This window comes from Rhyacophila brunnea, unplaced genomic scaffold, assembly GCF_057557595.1.
Source record: "Rhyacophila brunnea isolate RB1 unplaced genomic scaffold, BYU_Rbru_1.0 scaffold_20, whole genome shotgun sequence".
In the NCBI taxonomy this organism is placed as follows: domain Eukaryota; kingdom Metazoa; phylum Arthropoda; class Insecta; order Trichoptera; family Rhyacophilidae; genus Rhyacophila; species Rhyacophila brunnea.
In genome coordinates this window covers 11,913,275-11,929,702 of record NW_028232860.1, presented here as the reverse complement: position 1 = coordinate 11,929,702, position 16,428 = coordinate 11,913,275, and the positions used below count along the sequence as shown (strand labels likewise).

Sequence of the window (16,428 nt, the reverse complement as noted above, 5' to 3'; positions counted from 1 at the left end):
AAGTTAATTAAGTATAATTAATTTTTGTAGGACACCCACACATTCAAAGCCCTACTTTAAAATGTAGTCTATTAGGGTATAGCTTACCTGAATTAAATGTATTGATCTGTTCTGTGGTTTGCAGTAAATGAAGAGTTTCGATTGCATATTCCATTAATATTAATTTACATATTACCATTTTTTCAATATTTCTACAAACAGTTTACCGTATTATTCCATTCGAAGTATAAGCAATAACTAACATTACGATCGAAATTAACAGTTTCGTGCCGCGGCCCGAATATAGCCGGCTTGCTTACAGAAGATCAGGATTCACATAATACCCGATTTTTCAGAAACGAGCGTAAAAATGTTTCACTACAAAAAGTATGATCTTAAAAATAAATCTTAAATTAGCAACAGTTCGGAAAGCGCCGTATTATCGTCACATTATTGAGACATTATCTGGCTGTTATTACTGGGGCATGTACACTCAAAAAGATAACATCTTTTTTATAGTGTTGGTCTGTGGGTGACTTTTTAATGATGATAATAAGATTTTAAATTGTCCTCTGCGATTTGTCTTTGTAAAGTTAATTTAAGATTGTAATCATACAAATAATCCATAGGCTACTTAACTGCGGCGACCCTAGGGATGCATGGTCATACTGATGTAAATAAATGATCCATGCATTATGTTACTATGTAGCCAATTTTCAATCATATAACAAATAACACATGGACCCGGTGACTGGAAAAGTGTGGCGTGAGACCGGAGTGAGTGGAGAGCGGTTGTGGAGGAGGCCAAATCTCACCCCGGGATGTAGCGCCGTGGAAGGAGAAGTAGAACAAATAACACATTTAATAACGAATCAGATGAGAATCCCTTCGAGAATTACCAGTTTTGGCAATATCTACGCACCAACCAAAAGACAGCAATGGATATGAGTAATAATTTGCATATATTTAACATCATGTAGGTACCAGTGGCGAAGGGTGGAGGTAGGCTGTTAAGATTCGCTATAAATAGTGCACACTAAACTTTTTTAGTCATATGTATTTGTTTTTATTGAACTAAGACTACAATTTACAGATGGTGTTAGTTAGATTTTAAAAATCAATTAAACCATGCCTAAACGAACCCATAATAGTTTTGGTCTAATTTGGGCAATACGACAAAATTGTGCACACTTTTTCATTCATAGTTATTTGTTTTCGTTGGATTAAAAATACATATTACACATATTGTTGGTTATTTTTTTTAATTCGTCAAGCCCTGACTTAATCAAACTATAATAAATAAAAAATATTATTCTATTTATAAAATATTCAAAGTTATGTATGATTTAATTGCATATTTTTAGATATTTTATAGATAGACATGTATTTTTGGACTATTATCTATTATGGCTTGGTTTCTCAGGGTTTAATTGAATTTTAACAACTAACCAACACCTTCTGTAAATTGTAGTCTTATTTCAATGAAAACAAATATGTATGTCTGAAAAAGTTTAATGTGCACTGTTTATGGCGGATCTTAACAGCCTACCTCCACCCTTCGCCACTGGTAGGTACACATCATTGTAGGTTTGAATTTGCTCGTAATTTTAGAAAAATGCAACAATTTCCAGTGTACCTATTATATTTTTTTACAACATTTTTCTTAGGTCGTATTCTTATTCGTCTGGTACAAATCTTGCAATCAATTTTTAATTAACTTCCCGACTAGCTAGACATTTAAAACTTTTAGAATATATCATAACACGGTGCCAATGCATTTTTTTAATACTTTTAGCCATCTTTAAGTAGAATTGAATTCATTTTTAGTTATTACTGTTTTGTATGAAAAGTTATTTCGACACCATTATTGGTTGCTAGGGGGTCCTAGCAACTAAATTATTTTATAATATATACGTGCGTTACTATGGAAATCAATATGAAACGACATTTCATTATTCAGTATTTCTATCAAGTATAATTTTTTTGATCGTTTAAGCTAGTCAAATCAAATATTTCAACGTTTCAAAAAAGATTCAACAGAAAATTTAAAAACGTTGTATATAAAAAGTTCTTTTTATCTTGTAGTTATTATATTTTATGTTATAATTTCAACGTTTCAAGCCAATTTGATCTGCATTTGCTAAGCGTTTGAAAATTTTCCATTACTTTACGTTTAAAATTTGTTCTTGATCATTTTTAGCTTAGAAACTTAGCCTTAAACTGGCCTAATACAATTAAGTATTTCTGTCTAACATTCATATGTAGAATAAAAATAATCATTAATTTCGAAAAGGATTATTCAGTTATTATACGACACATTTAAGAAAATTTAACGTGTTTCTTTAGTGATAAAGAAAAATAATAATTACATCGAATGGCGTCATTAAAATCAAAACAAAATATTTGAATTGTTTCAGTTTTGAGCTTGATGTTTGAATACGTATCGAGTTATTTATTTATTTACAAATTAATGGAATTTCTGCAAAATGGACCACGTGCAATAGTGTGTGTTGCAACCTTCAAATACACCAATAATGAATGCGCGTCAGAGCTTAAACCGTTAGCAGTTGTCAGAACGAAGAACAAGCTTAGAATGATGTATTCTTGACACGTATTTAAGTTTATCCCATATTCTTCTACACTCGAGATCAAATTGCCTGTTACTCCACGCCCGTTAGGTATTTCAGTTCCAATTAATTCTGTGTTCCTGTTATATAATATTTTTTACATTACCCGCATTTATAAATTATCAAGGATGTTGTATTCAACATCGGAATTTAATAATTCCCATAATTTATAGGTAAGCACTAGGTTTTTTTTCTTTAAAATCCACTTTTTGTTATTATTTAAATGCAAGCCACTGTATATTATATTATAATGTAACTTACCCAAATATTATTTATAGACTTTATCTTTAAGCATTATGCAGCTGTGCATTTATTTGAGATTATCATAAATTGATATGTAATAATTGCACTTTATGCCAGGGTTAGAGAACCTTTTAACGTACGCGTTCCAAAATTTCCCAAATATTATTTTTCGACTGTGTGCCGTGGTGTGCCGAGCAGTTTTTTATGGGAAAAATATTTTTTTAAGAATACTAATAAAATGATGATCTTTACACTCACAGAACATAGCACACATATAGGTTTATCACTTTTTTCAATTACGCCATACATTTCGGTCCACAAATTTTGATACTGCCTGCCAGAATTACTACTACTAGCTCCACCAATTATTTTAAATTTTTTTATCTGGTACAGCCATTTTTGTGGATTTAAATGATGAAATTAATGATTGTTACTGTATGACTTATTTTGGTTTTTACGCACAAATTTACATCATAATTGCTCTGATCAGATGAAGCATTCTCTTGCTACAGTAGTCTCACGCATTGTAAATCGATCAAATCAGAGGTTCGCAGTGCGGTTTCCCCCGCCGCCTTGTGAGGTGTGTGCGATAAAGCCTAAGAACCAGCATATGCAATAATTATATATTTATATTAAACGTAATGCTTATTCTTGAAGAGTACCCATGTGCCTGCTATTTTTATACAATGCAAATGTCGTATTTAAACGAAAACATAGGCGTGTCATGAAAATTCATCTCGCGAGCCACCAGTGGCACGCGTGCCATAGGTTCGCCACCAATGCCTTATGCTATATCCGATGACGATTAGTCGAGTTAGTTTCTATCTAGTAATCAAACATGGCAAACGTATCCAAAGGAATATTTTGCACGTTCTTTTTCGTGCTCACAATTAACCAGTGTTTGACAGAAAGTAATTCTAATTTTATTTTATTTTATTTTATTTTATTTTATTTTATTTTATTTTATTTTATTTTATTTTATTTATTAAGGAAAACAAACAGTTACATATTGATTACAGAAATTTATAATATAATAATGAAAAGTTAATACAACCAGCAAAGTTTCCATATATACATTATAATATAGTTAAGCCTAACAAGATAGAGAGTAAAATAACATAAATATAAAGAAATTACATGAGAAGATTACATAAGAAAAAATGAGAAAAATGAGGAAGAATAATTAATAATTAAATAATATACAAAAGATAAAATAGAAAAATAAAAAAGTAACATAAAAAATAAAAGAATTAATATATATGTATAAGTAAATACATTATATATCTATTTATACAATTTTTTTGAGATAGCATGTTTAAATGAAACAGGTGAATTATTAAAAGGGTCAACGGTGGTGAAATACATATTATAATTTAAACAAGAGCGCCGAATAAAGGAGTTTTGTGCATAATTAGAACCGCTACGACTGATATGGTACAAAGTCTGTTTTCGTGTAAATCTTGATGGACAATGGAAACCCACCCTTTCGAGTAGGTTTGGCGAGTCAACAAACCCATTGATAATTTTAAAAAGAAAATATTGATCAGATATAGAACGTCGACTTTCCAAAGATGGTACCATAAAAGTTGCAGCGGTCGAAGTAGAATTAGATAAATCATAACAGTAGGCTTTAAAATTAACGTGCTTGCGAAATCGCTTTTGCACCGCTTCGAGCCGATTTATATAAGTAACGTACTGTGAATTCCACACGACAGAGGCATACTCAACTAAGGATCTAACATAAGAGAAGTAAAGAACCTTCAGAACATCAGGTGATCTGAATGGTTTAGAGATCCGAAGAATAAAACCTAGTAATTTTATTATTATAATTAATTATAATTAATTGAATTTAAAACTATTGTTAGTAAATAAACTTATATATAGTACATAACTGGGCTCATTTTGCCATTCTAACTTCACTCGGTTCGGCAGTTTCCGGATAATAATTTCGATTTTATTCTGATCGGATGTTTCTTCCGATTTTCTGGTAATAAGCTTCCTCCTCCGAAGGACGTGGTTCTTCGTTGCTAAGCCAGGGCTCGTAACGATACTTATTTTTATTAAATATATATAAAATTAGATAAATAGTTGTGTTGATATTAAGCACTCCGGTTCGTAAAATATTACATTTCGAGCGCTGGCTAAATCTAAATTTGTGCGCGGATAAAGAGTACATTTATCTGTACACGAACAACCGTTACATTTTGTAATCATTGTTATCAACGTTCGAAAATGTACGTAAATGTGCTTGATGACTAAAAAAATGTGTAAATGACTTTTGATACAGCTGACGAACAATTTGTAAACATTAACACAATGTTCATTTTGTTCACCGAATTGGTGTAGGTATCTTGATATGGACGGCATTATCTGCATTATAATTCTAGGATTCTTTTTACTATTTTCTTGATTATTTTATGGCTACTGAATTTTCCAAGAATCAATAAAAAGATACAATAGTGTAATAAGAAAATTGTTAATATAAAATGGTTATCAAATATTAGTACAATAGATTTTTAAAACGTCATAGCAGCCATTTTTCTGGTGCCCACCAAAATTGACATTTGTGTTCAGTATTGTTTGACAAATCATCGAAAGATAACTGTGTACAGTTATAGGGTGTACTTATACAAATTGTTAAAATGTATTACAATAATAATGAATCTATTTGAGCTACGTTTCGGGTATTACGTGAAATTTATGGTCAAATGATAATCGACCTACAGAGCTTACTGTTCGTACCTTATTTAATTGGAAAATTTATTGAGAATATTGAGAGAAAAGTTCAGTATATTATATTATCTTGTAGAAACCCGTTGGTTGTTGTTGCGCGAATGTTTTCTGTGCTGAGCGGCATATGTCGTATTTTTCCGCCAGGTTCGCCATTATCGTTCTACTACGCATGCGTACATATTGCATAAATTGCAGATATCGCGTGAAAATTCAGAAACCGCTAAACTTTTTTGATCTATTAATGCAGTTTTGCTACTTGCTCGATAATACGTGTTTACACTTGCATTTTATTTTTATGGTCGCGATAATACATAGATACTGCCAGCAGTAAATCCATGCACATAGAAACAAGATATAAGCAGCACCTGAAATGGAAAACTTTACGAATCGGAGTGCTCGATAATAATTTTCCGAAAATATTAACATTGTTATCGAATTATTGTACGTGTATTTTATTGATGTGTTAGATTTCTTTAAAAGCCTAACTAGCTTAGACTGTTAAATTGTTTTTTTCCACGAGACGTAGCGATATTTTTCCGATTTTATGAACCGGAAATGCGCTCCGACCCATTTCGAGCCCTAGATATAAGGATATTTATAGTCAAAATTCGTTATGAATAACGCTGTGCATAACTAATAATATGGTTTGTCTACTATTGCAGATAATTTAAAAAATACAGGATTGCTCGATTTCAAGAAATACTTTATTGATGCCATGCAAATGTTCGTCTATGATTTGGAAGATCTTCCATTTTGTAAATTAAGAATGAAGGACTTCACACAAGACGTGAAGTAAATATCTCGGATGTTTATTTTATTATGATGAAATTTCATTGTTTCAAATTATAATGAATCTTTTTTTATACAATAAATTAATATCTAATAGGTACCTATCAAGATGAGATCTTATAACATTGTTTGGCATTAAATTAAAGATTTTTGCATATTAATTGCATGATAATTGCATCATATTTGGTCGCTAGACGCGCTTAGTAAAATTTGAAGCTTAAAACTAGGTTACTAAGTCTAATGATTGAATTAGCCGCAAACCACTTCGCATTGCAGTCATTTTGTAGCCAAATTACTTACTACTTATAATATAATATTTTTCAAAAAAACGTTTCCTTCTCTATTTCTTGACATACAAAAACTGTCAATTTGTTCAAATAAATTCTACTCCTGCGCCTATCCTTGCTACGTCATCGCCAGGGCTGCACTGCGATAAAAACACCTTACAAGTCTAAAATAAGTTTTTCATACACAGAACCAAGTGATGAATGATCATTATTTAGGTGAACATTGTCAAATCGTCATAAGCAGTCAACTATTTTATTTTTTTATTTACATGCGATGCTGCCAACGTACTTTTTCAGCCATAGTAAAAATGTTCTAGAATTACTAGACTACAAAAAATTCATTTACTCCCTTTATTGAAAATTTAACATGAGTTATAAAATATTATTTCATAAAATACCTATACTTACACAAACCATTTTTTAAATTATTAATAATAATGGCGTCACCCTGTTCTCAAAAATGATTTATTAATTTTAATGATTGTGTATTTAAAATAATAATAAATGGTTTAAGTATAGTCTTACCATAACATGGCTGCGGATGCCTTAACAGCTATCTGTAGTACTACAAATCGCCCGTACTATATTGCGTACATATCTATGACACCGGCCTCCACTACAAACAACGCCATGTATTATATCATATAAGGTTCTGAATGTGTGCTTCATCCAATTCATTAATAAATAAGAATAATTTAACAAAGTGTATACCAAAATAATTATGCCATGACATTTTTGTTACACAGTGAAACTCTTTACGGCTTCGAAGTCAAAGGGACGCTGCTTTACACCAACGGCTTCCTGGTCAGCATTGGCAACGCCTATGTATCTGATTCCATCAATGAGTTTCTGTCAGACATAAAACTAGAAGCGACCATAAGGGGTCAGTTGTCGTTTGATGACATTCAATTTGTCTATGACTTGGAGGCCGATCTGGAATCCGGGTTAGTAAGAGCAACTGGAACATATGGTATTAAACAGCTGACATATCAAATACTGGTAAATCTAAATAATACTTACTCAAATTTGTCAATTTGTCTATAAAACTGTGATACTAAACTGGACAGGCCATCCAGTGATTACTAATTATACACAGGGATCCGGGGAAATTTATCATAGTGATCCCAGGGTAGAGCGAGACTTCTGCGGAAACTGTGGATACACTGGTAGGATTTTACCGTTTAAAAAAAAAAAAAAATTCGGTTAGGTAACACGCGCGTTAACATCATTTTACTCCCTACTTCAATTATAGTTTGTCAATTTATGGCTACGGCCATATGTTGTAGCTTAACCACTGGGGAATGCCAAAAGAAATGGTGTATTTAAAAAAAACACTACCTTATTCTTAGGTCAATAATTATTATAAAGCAATCATTATTCGTAGAATGTTTATCACACTTGAATGGTCAAAGACATAGCTTATAATTAGTATCTTTAGAATTATCTTCAAATGTGTTAATCTTGCCGATTTTTTGAATAATAAAATGCCTAATTCTTGTCAAATTTGGGATCACAGAGATTATCAATATAATTTTTTATCGTAATTATTTCACTATAATAATGACGATATAAATTATACTGATGGTTTTATAAATGCGTTTAAAAATTAATAAATGTAAAAAATCTTAACACCACTGCACATTTATGTACTGAAATATGATATTCTAAAACATTAGAGCGAGAGGTTTAATAGAATACTATTTTATGTAATAAAAATACTTTATGCAGTCATCAAATGTTTAAAATAAATATAAAGGATAATAAGGCTTCAAAATTATATACATAGATTATCTACAACGTTTAAGGTATGTCCAGGATCATGCTTTGAAAATAGAAAAAAGCTCCATTTTGACCCACGCTGAGCACGTCCGCCCTTAAGACAATTTTATTTGACTATAATAATACACGCTACTTAAAAACATCATAAAAATTACAATATTTAAACATTAGTGACTCCCTTGAGGTTCAATTTTGGAAGCTAACACCTCAATATTTGTTTCTTAGTTTGAAGTTTTTAATTTTATACACATTTCCGAATTTTCTTCAGTTAAACTACTTCGATACGGGTTTATAATATTTTTCATAATTGAGAATGTTTGCTAATAATTATAAGAGTGAATGTGACTTTTTTCATACAATGAAACCTGTCTGGGAGGTCATTCTATGTTTTGGTTATCATGCCAATGTAATTGTCTTCGTTTTTCATAATTTCATCTCTGGCAGTTTTGAAGTTCAATTTCCAAATTTCAGAATAATTGTTAAATTCGATTAACTCTAAATCAATATACTCAATGTTCAAAAATTCTAAATATTCATTTTTTGTAACTGTCTTTAATGTGAGGTTGCAAAATATATTTATATATGGGGGAGTGTTTTTGTAAATCCTTAAACCAGTTTATGAAATACTTCTGCAAAGTTGTTATATAATCCATTATATTATCAGATATTACAAAGCCATTACTTAGAATATAAAAAACTTTTAAATTACCGAAAAGTACCGAAAATTTTAATAAATCGTCACTTTCGAGGCGTGCCACCAAAAGTCCTTTCGCGTGCCACTAGGTGACATAGGTTGCCGGGCGCTGCTCTAGCTGTTTACACAAAAATCTAATTTTTAGTAGGTATATTATTTTCATGAAATTTTATGTTTTCAGTTAAATAAAGATTTGAAGACCAATGCAACCTCATCCTCATTGTCTAATATCAATATACTAAATTATGTCCCCATACGAAGAATGAGTTTTGTGCCAAAAAGCGATATTACTGCAGTATTTGGAAGAAGGGTGAGATATCATATCAATTACCTTCATTAAATGGTCGGTCCCTATTAAAAAAGTCGGATATGAAATTTTGTCATTTTCGGGTTATTACGTAAAAGTTATTTAAACACTTTAAACATTTATACCACAACCACAGTTTTTTTGTTTGTTTGAAAAATTACGAGATACTCAAGTTAAAAATGACAGATCTACCGAGAGTGTCCGAATAACAATGTCGGTTCTTACCAACCGATATTGTTGGCTGGGCGTGGGTGAGCAAGATGCGTCGGATCTGACAGTTGCTGCTATGTTCACCGGACAGACAGATGTTTTTATAAACGTTTAGAAAAGTTTCTATAACCCGTATTTTTAGTCATTATGGCAAGCAATAGGTCACAAAGGATATTTGATGAAACATCTTTGATTGCTCGTACTGAAAAATAGCATTTTGCACATCCGACTTTTTTAATAGGGACCGACGAAATAATATCCCTTTTGATAATAATACAAATCATGAGTAGCATTTCAAGTTTGAATAGGACATCATCATCTTTGGCTCCACACCCCAGGGCAGATCCTAGCTCTATCAATAAATAGATTTCAAACGATCCTCCACAGCCAAACGCCAATCCTAGATACAAAAGCACCTAACATTGCAGTTGAAATCACTATCAAGAGGTTGAGGACATCTTCTTTTTGCCGTTGAGGACTTTGGAAAATACACAATGCATGGCCAAATTGGCTTGCACGGCTTACCATTATCTTATTGAAATCGAGATCTGGCGTATGATGCTCGCTTTCAAGTACAATATACAATTCATAATTGTTTAGAATAATATGCCTAATGTTCAATGTCTTTATATTTGATTGTATATAATAGTAAATAACAGCAATAATCCATTGTGTTCGTTGCGATCGATCTTGTATTGTTGATTGGTTGCCATGGTTCCCTACTCTTCTATTTTCTGCCTGTCGCCGGTGTTGCCATATCTGCTGCCACACTTGCATCTAATACACCATGTATATCAGGAGTCGACAAAACACGGCTAACGAGCCACATGCAGGTTTTTAATACATACGCGTGACTTCAGAAATATTGAATATGAATATAAAACATTTCCAAAACTTAAAAATACAGACAATACCTCAGCTAATAGCTATTGTAAGACTGATGGAATCTTTTCTGTGAAGATTTCTGGAATTCAGGAATAGTGAAGTGATCCTAATGTTTGTTTAAAATCTTCTCAATGCCAATATCAACCAATATTTTTTTTCTATATTTGATATTGACATTGATACATGATTGTATGTCAAGGAAAAGATTATGGAGCTAAAACTTTGTTGATTATGAAAGTCTGGTGAAATAAAAATGCAATCTGAAATAACAACACAAGTGGACTGCTATAAAAGATCTCTAGAATGCTGACATTAATTTTCAACATGTGGTTGTTCAGACCTTTAACCCCCTCCTTATAAAAATATGTCTGGCTCTTAAAAAAATCTAAATCATAGTGCTTCTCATATTAAATTTCATTCTTTTTGTATAGTATTATAACTACAAACTGCTATTTTACGGTAGGTACCTAATCAAATTAGATTTCAAAGTCAGTAACCTCCATAACATTACATCATTTTTACATAATTGGAAAAAACCGTCCAGCACTTAGGATTGCATATCGCATAAATAATTAGAAAAAACGAATAGCGAAATAAACAGTCAATCATTACAATTAATAAAAAAAATTATAAGAAATAGAACTGGATATATTTTATGAATATACCTACATACGGTAGAAAAATACTTACAGAATCAAAATCAAAAATGAAGGTTACCGACGTTGAAACTAATAGCCCCAAATGTCTTTTACATTCCCATCATCGAATTTTGTGACTGAGTGAAATTCATATTATAGCATAAATTTTTTTTTCGAACTAAGAGCGTCTGTATACGTGCATGGATTTACTGGCAGCAATAGTGCGTATTTTAAACTATCATGACAATAATTCTGTTTACATGTAAAAGTCCTGACTATCTCTCCAATCTCATTCTTCAAGAGTAAGCGAGACGCGATGTTGTCATTTTATGGTACTACTTGACAGGTAATAAAAATCGGTTACCTCAAAATGAGCATAGTTCATTTTTTGCCGGCAGGTTTGCGACTATCGTTCTACTGCGCAGGCGCTGATCAAAAAAATCCCTGTCGCATAAAAATTCAGAAGCTTCCAAACTTTTTTGATTCATCCATGCAAGCTTGCAACTGCAGAATGATACATATTTACCCATATATTTTCTTGTTATAGCCGCGATAATACTTACTGTCAACAGTAAATCCATGCACGTGTAAACGGGGTATATGTAATAGTACCTATGTATTTTTGAATGTTTTAAAAAAAATCTTTTCTTTTCAGTTTGACACATTTTCTGGTGTCAGTGACACTTTCAGAGACTGGGCCTTAAAAGAGTTCGACGATATACTTAAAAAAATTGTAACTGAAAAAATTAATTTTCCCGAAATGGACTATGACACGACTACGTGAATAAAGATATCAAAGCGCTTGTGTGGTGAACAAATTTGATAGTAGAATATTAATTAAACATACCTAATTTAATTATCTAAGCAAATAAAAGATAGTAAAAAAAATTATATGCCCTTGTTTTGATAAACAAAAAATACATGGATACCCTTATCTAAAAAGGTGATTACAGAAGAGACAAAATGATAGTCACGATTCTTAAAGTATTATGTAGTCATGGGGTTGGGAACCTGCAGTCATAACGATACCATAATTCAAAAAAACAACTCAAAAAACCTTGTTCTAAAGTGGTGTTTTCGCTTTTGCAATGATCACATAGCAGGTAGGCACATGCATTTGTAGAAAACGTTCAATGCAGCCAATTCGGTACATATGTATATAGAAAATAATTAATTATAAATATAGAAAAATGCAACAGCAAAACCCACACTATTTTTTTTAGTTCTTTGAAGTTGGTACATTCAAATTGAATTTTTACATCTCCGGTGGCTAGAAAAAGTGACCTCCAAACTTTCGGTATGTCAAATTAGCGTTCCAAAGCAAGGGAAAATAAATGGTTAAGAGCAATTTTAAAGGCTTACCAGGGCTCAGACTAGACTGAAATGTGTATATCGACGTGCCCTAGAAAAACCATTATAAGTCTGAAAATAGCGTATTAAGTTTTATTAGCTTTTTATAATATCATATTTTTTGTGCATGTCCTGTAAAAATTTCAGGTCTCTAGCATAAAAATTGACAAAGTTAGGTTTTCGACGATTGTGCAATATATCAACATATTGCGTCGACTAAATTTGTGTTCACAGAAATTTCCGAAAAGTATAGTCATATCTAAATAAGCAACGTGTCGTGCGCTCTTTCTTTCGAATAAGAGGCTCATAATACTTGCTATTACGCTCTTTCACGGATATCTGAAAAGACACCATGTTTTATATTGATGTATCACATAAGACTCGTAATTTGTTTTGGTATATCTTCGAAAAAGATTGATATTTTCAGAATTTATACGCATTAATAATTAAAAACTGGTCAGTAGTATTATATCCGAATGTGAAAATATTATATTACTTAATATAAAATAAATTCCTCGTAGAAAACAAATTAATTTGCATTAAAATTTGTAAAACTATATTATTTCATCACCTGTTTCTATTCACTGTGGTAAAGGCCTCCTCACGCTTTCTCCATTCTTTTTGGTTAATTATTTTTCACGGGCACGTGATTTCATCGAACTTAAATATCTTGTCAATATAGCATATTATTATAATTCTAATTATCTTACGTTCCTCTAAAACTACTGGATTATTGCATTCATTCAGCGGTCGTTTCATCTGCGATATATTATGTCCGGCCCATCTCAATTTATGGGTTGGACATACCTAAATACGCCGCAGACTCTTGATTGCTCATTTATTCATTTGATCCTTTTTCTGTATTTGTGTGTGTTCGTCAACATATACGTCATTATTGTGACAGATTGTAAGAATCTTAATTTTTCGGATTTTCTGTTAATAATAATTAACAAGACATAAAAATTTGAATGCTTACATTGGAGACTAAACACCCTGCTATTTAAACTCAACAAAAGGTTCAGTTCAAACGTTTTATGCACTCTGCCGATAATTTCGATACGTATTATACCATCATGTATCCTAGTAGGAAAACATAATATACACTAATAAAATAAATTGCTCTTGAAATTATTACAAATTCCTACAAAAATAGTCGGTAATGTTATTTCTAAATTTGACAATTTTTATTATTTAATAGAAAACAAATCTTACCTAGTAAAGATACTTAATTTTATTATTTGTGTAATGGAATACATAGTAATTTTTGACTGATATTTATGACACAAATAAGTTAAATAGGTAATCCTTTTTATGACACTTCGAAATATTGAGTTTTTACAAAAGACCGATAAAATTTTGTGGGAATATTAACTTTTTATAATAATATTATGACTTCGGCTAAGATCAAAATAAATTCAAACATTAAATTATTGAATGTGGGCCTAAGTACAGCACATGTACATAATATTTTTGCAAATATGACAATATAGCCAGTATTGTTATTATATTATCACTTTAAATATGTCTCGTAGACAAAATCATTAAATTTACTCACTTCTAAGTATCCTGGGAAAATAATTTTATTTGGCGGGATGTCCTAAAAGGATTAGGCGGGCTTTCACAGAGACGCATTTATTGGCCGCAATAAAACATTAACAAAAATATACAAAATGCAGTCAACGAAACATTTATTCGTTTCTACATAAATATTGAATAATTTCTTTTAATTTTAAATTTTTGGGCTTGGTGCCTTATATTATACCTATATATTATTATAATAGAAATTTAGGAAAAGATGAAACAAATAAAACGTCGTGTAGATGGTGAAATGTACACAGAATAATTTCTTCGTTTAACTTTCCCATTGATTAGCGACTGAGAATTTTTATCATCAATTACAAATAAGTATTAAGTACCTACCTATGTAATCTTTGTGTTTATGACTAGTGACCTAATTGGTATTAATTTATATGATTTTATGATCAACGGTTTATAATTATCGTTATTTTCTTTAAAATTTAATTAGTACTTATACCATGTCTGATCGCGCAAAACATATATTGCATTTAGCATCGAGTGGACTTCAAAATAAATTATCAATTAATTTTGAAAAATCTAGTAGTGGTGAGAGTGGTAAGTACATACATTAACATACTTTTTACTTATTGATTATGATTGTTTTATTATTATGAAAGTTATTAGCTATTTAATCCTAGTAAAATTGGACAGAGTTTACATTTTGTATAATTACCTAAATAAAAAAGAATTAGATATGAATGAAAATTGATATTAAACCCTGTTTCTTTGAAAGTTCATAATGAAACGCTTAGATAATGATATCCACTATTTAAAGAAAATACTATTTGATAACCAATTAGCTTATGTTAATATTAAGTTGATTAATTTATAAATTTAATGCATAACGCAATGATTGCTGGTTTGCGCCAACCCTCTAAAATAATTTAATTTTGTGCATTTCTTCATTGTAATTCATACTTATCTGTATTTTTATATATTTAACTACTTTATTATTTAAATGAGATATTTTATGAATATCTACCAAATCATGGTATCTAATGTGCTTGTGTATTGATTTACAGATTATACTTGTATATTGGATGAAGCAAGTGGCGTATTCTGCAATGTGAAAAACATGGTGAATGATGAATCCCTTGACAACGATGAAGTCATAGGTAAGCATAATATGATATAACCACTATAACAACGTAAGACTATTAAAATATTATTCGATTCTTGGTGAAGAGACTGTGTATGTATTAACCACTTATTAAAATATAATACAATTTATGTAATATTATTTGACATAATTTCACAACAAACAGGACCGTTTTTTTATGCTTCAATAGAAGATTTTATTTTTTTAAAGATTTTGTGTTGGTTTATAAGTTTTATAACACTATCCAATCAAAGTAGAAGAAACTAACCCTCATAGGTAGTAAATTATGGGGAATAAGTATTTGAATTATATTGCGTTTTATATTGATAAAACATATTTTTTTGTTATATATGTAGCAGACGATCTATGTATTTTCTGAATACCACGAAATATTGAAATGTTAGAAAAGATTTAAGTTTTAATATTTCTGAAAAATAAGCAATTCTATAATGTTAGGTACTGTAAACTCATCTTTAGGAATGTTTTTTACTGGTATCACTCTGTTATCTACTTTTTTAATCATAGGGCATATACATTGAAGTATTAAATTATAATTTTATATTTTGTTTTTACAGATTCTAACGATACGACAGATAAGGATTACAATTCTAGCTATTCAGAATACTGTCCCAGTATAATTTCGTTTACATCAAGTGGTTCAGATATTGACGAATATTTTAAATGCGCATCTCCTGAAGTTTTGGATTACTTAATGGATGAAATATCGAAACCGCAAACTGATTTAATACAAACATACCGCAATGATTATCAAGATATTGCGATTCCGTTCACTTCAGTGCATTGTAATGACATAATCGCCATTCCAGAAATCATAATGGACAATGATACCTTGACAAATGAAAAACCAAATAATCCCAATTCGACTACACATGATGAAATGATGTACGATCAACGTATTCTCCATCTAAAGGTGCAAAGAGAAGACAACAAGAAATTAATTGGAAAAAAAATATTTTGAAAACATCAATCAATACTGGCTCCACATATATTTCGAAGGCAGGAAAAATAGTCGATTGGTGTATAAAATATCCAATAAAAGTAATAAAATGTGAGATATTTGTATTAGCATAAAATAATTATTAACATTATGATTGTTCTTTCCATATTTTTAATTTAAATTGTGTTATCAATAATCCAATAAAATTAATTAAATGTGATTTTTTTGTATTAACATAAAATAATTATTAACAATATGATTGTTCTTTCCAT

At 30.7% G+C, this 16,428-nt stretch overlaps 1 protein-coding gene across 1 annotated transcript; it reads left to right on the top strand.

Moving 5' to 3' along the window:
* The first annotated feature begins 6,250 nt into the window (after positions 1-6,250).
* LOC147071204 (uncharacterized) lies at positions 6,251-12,051 on the top strand. Its single transcript, XM_085948486.1, has 4 exons — positions 6,251-6,374; positions 7,405-7,657; positions 9,313-9,441; positions 11,827-12,051. The coding sequence occupies exons 1-4, from the start codon at positions 6,298-6,300 to the stop codon at positions 11,953-11,955; spliced, it is 588 nt and encodes a 195-aa protein (XP_085804612.1). The 5' UTR covers positions 6,251-6,297; the 3' UTR covers positions 11,956-12,051.
* Positions 12,052-16,428: the final 4,377 nt, after the last annotated feature.

What these genes read in the sequence shown, in the direction of transcription:
- LOC147071204 (XM_085948486.1), top strand. Translation starts at nt 6,298, where the DNA reads ATGCAAATGTTCGTCTATGATTTGGAAGATCTTCCATTTTGTAAATTA. An exon ending in GACTTCACACAAGACGTGAA is followed by an intron (nt 6,375 to 7,404) that starts GTAAATATCTCG and finishes TTTGTTACACAG; the next exon opens with TGAAACTCTTTACGGCTTCG. An exon ending in CTGCAGTATTTGGAAGAAGG is followed by an intron (nt 9,442 to 11,826) that starts GTGAGATATCAT and finishes TTTTCTTTTCAG; the next exon opens with TTTGACACATTTTCTGGTGT.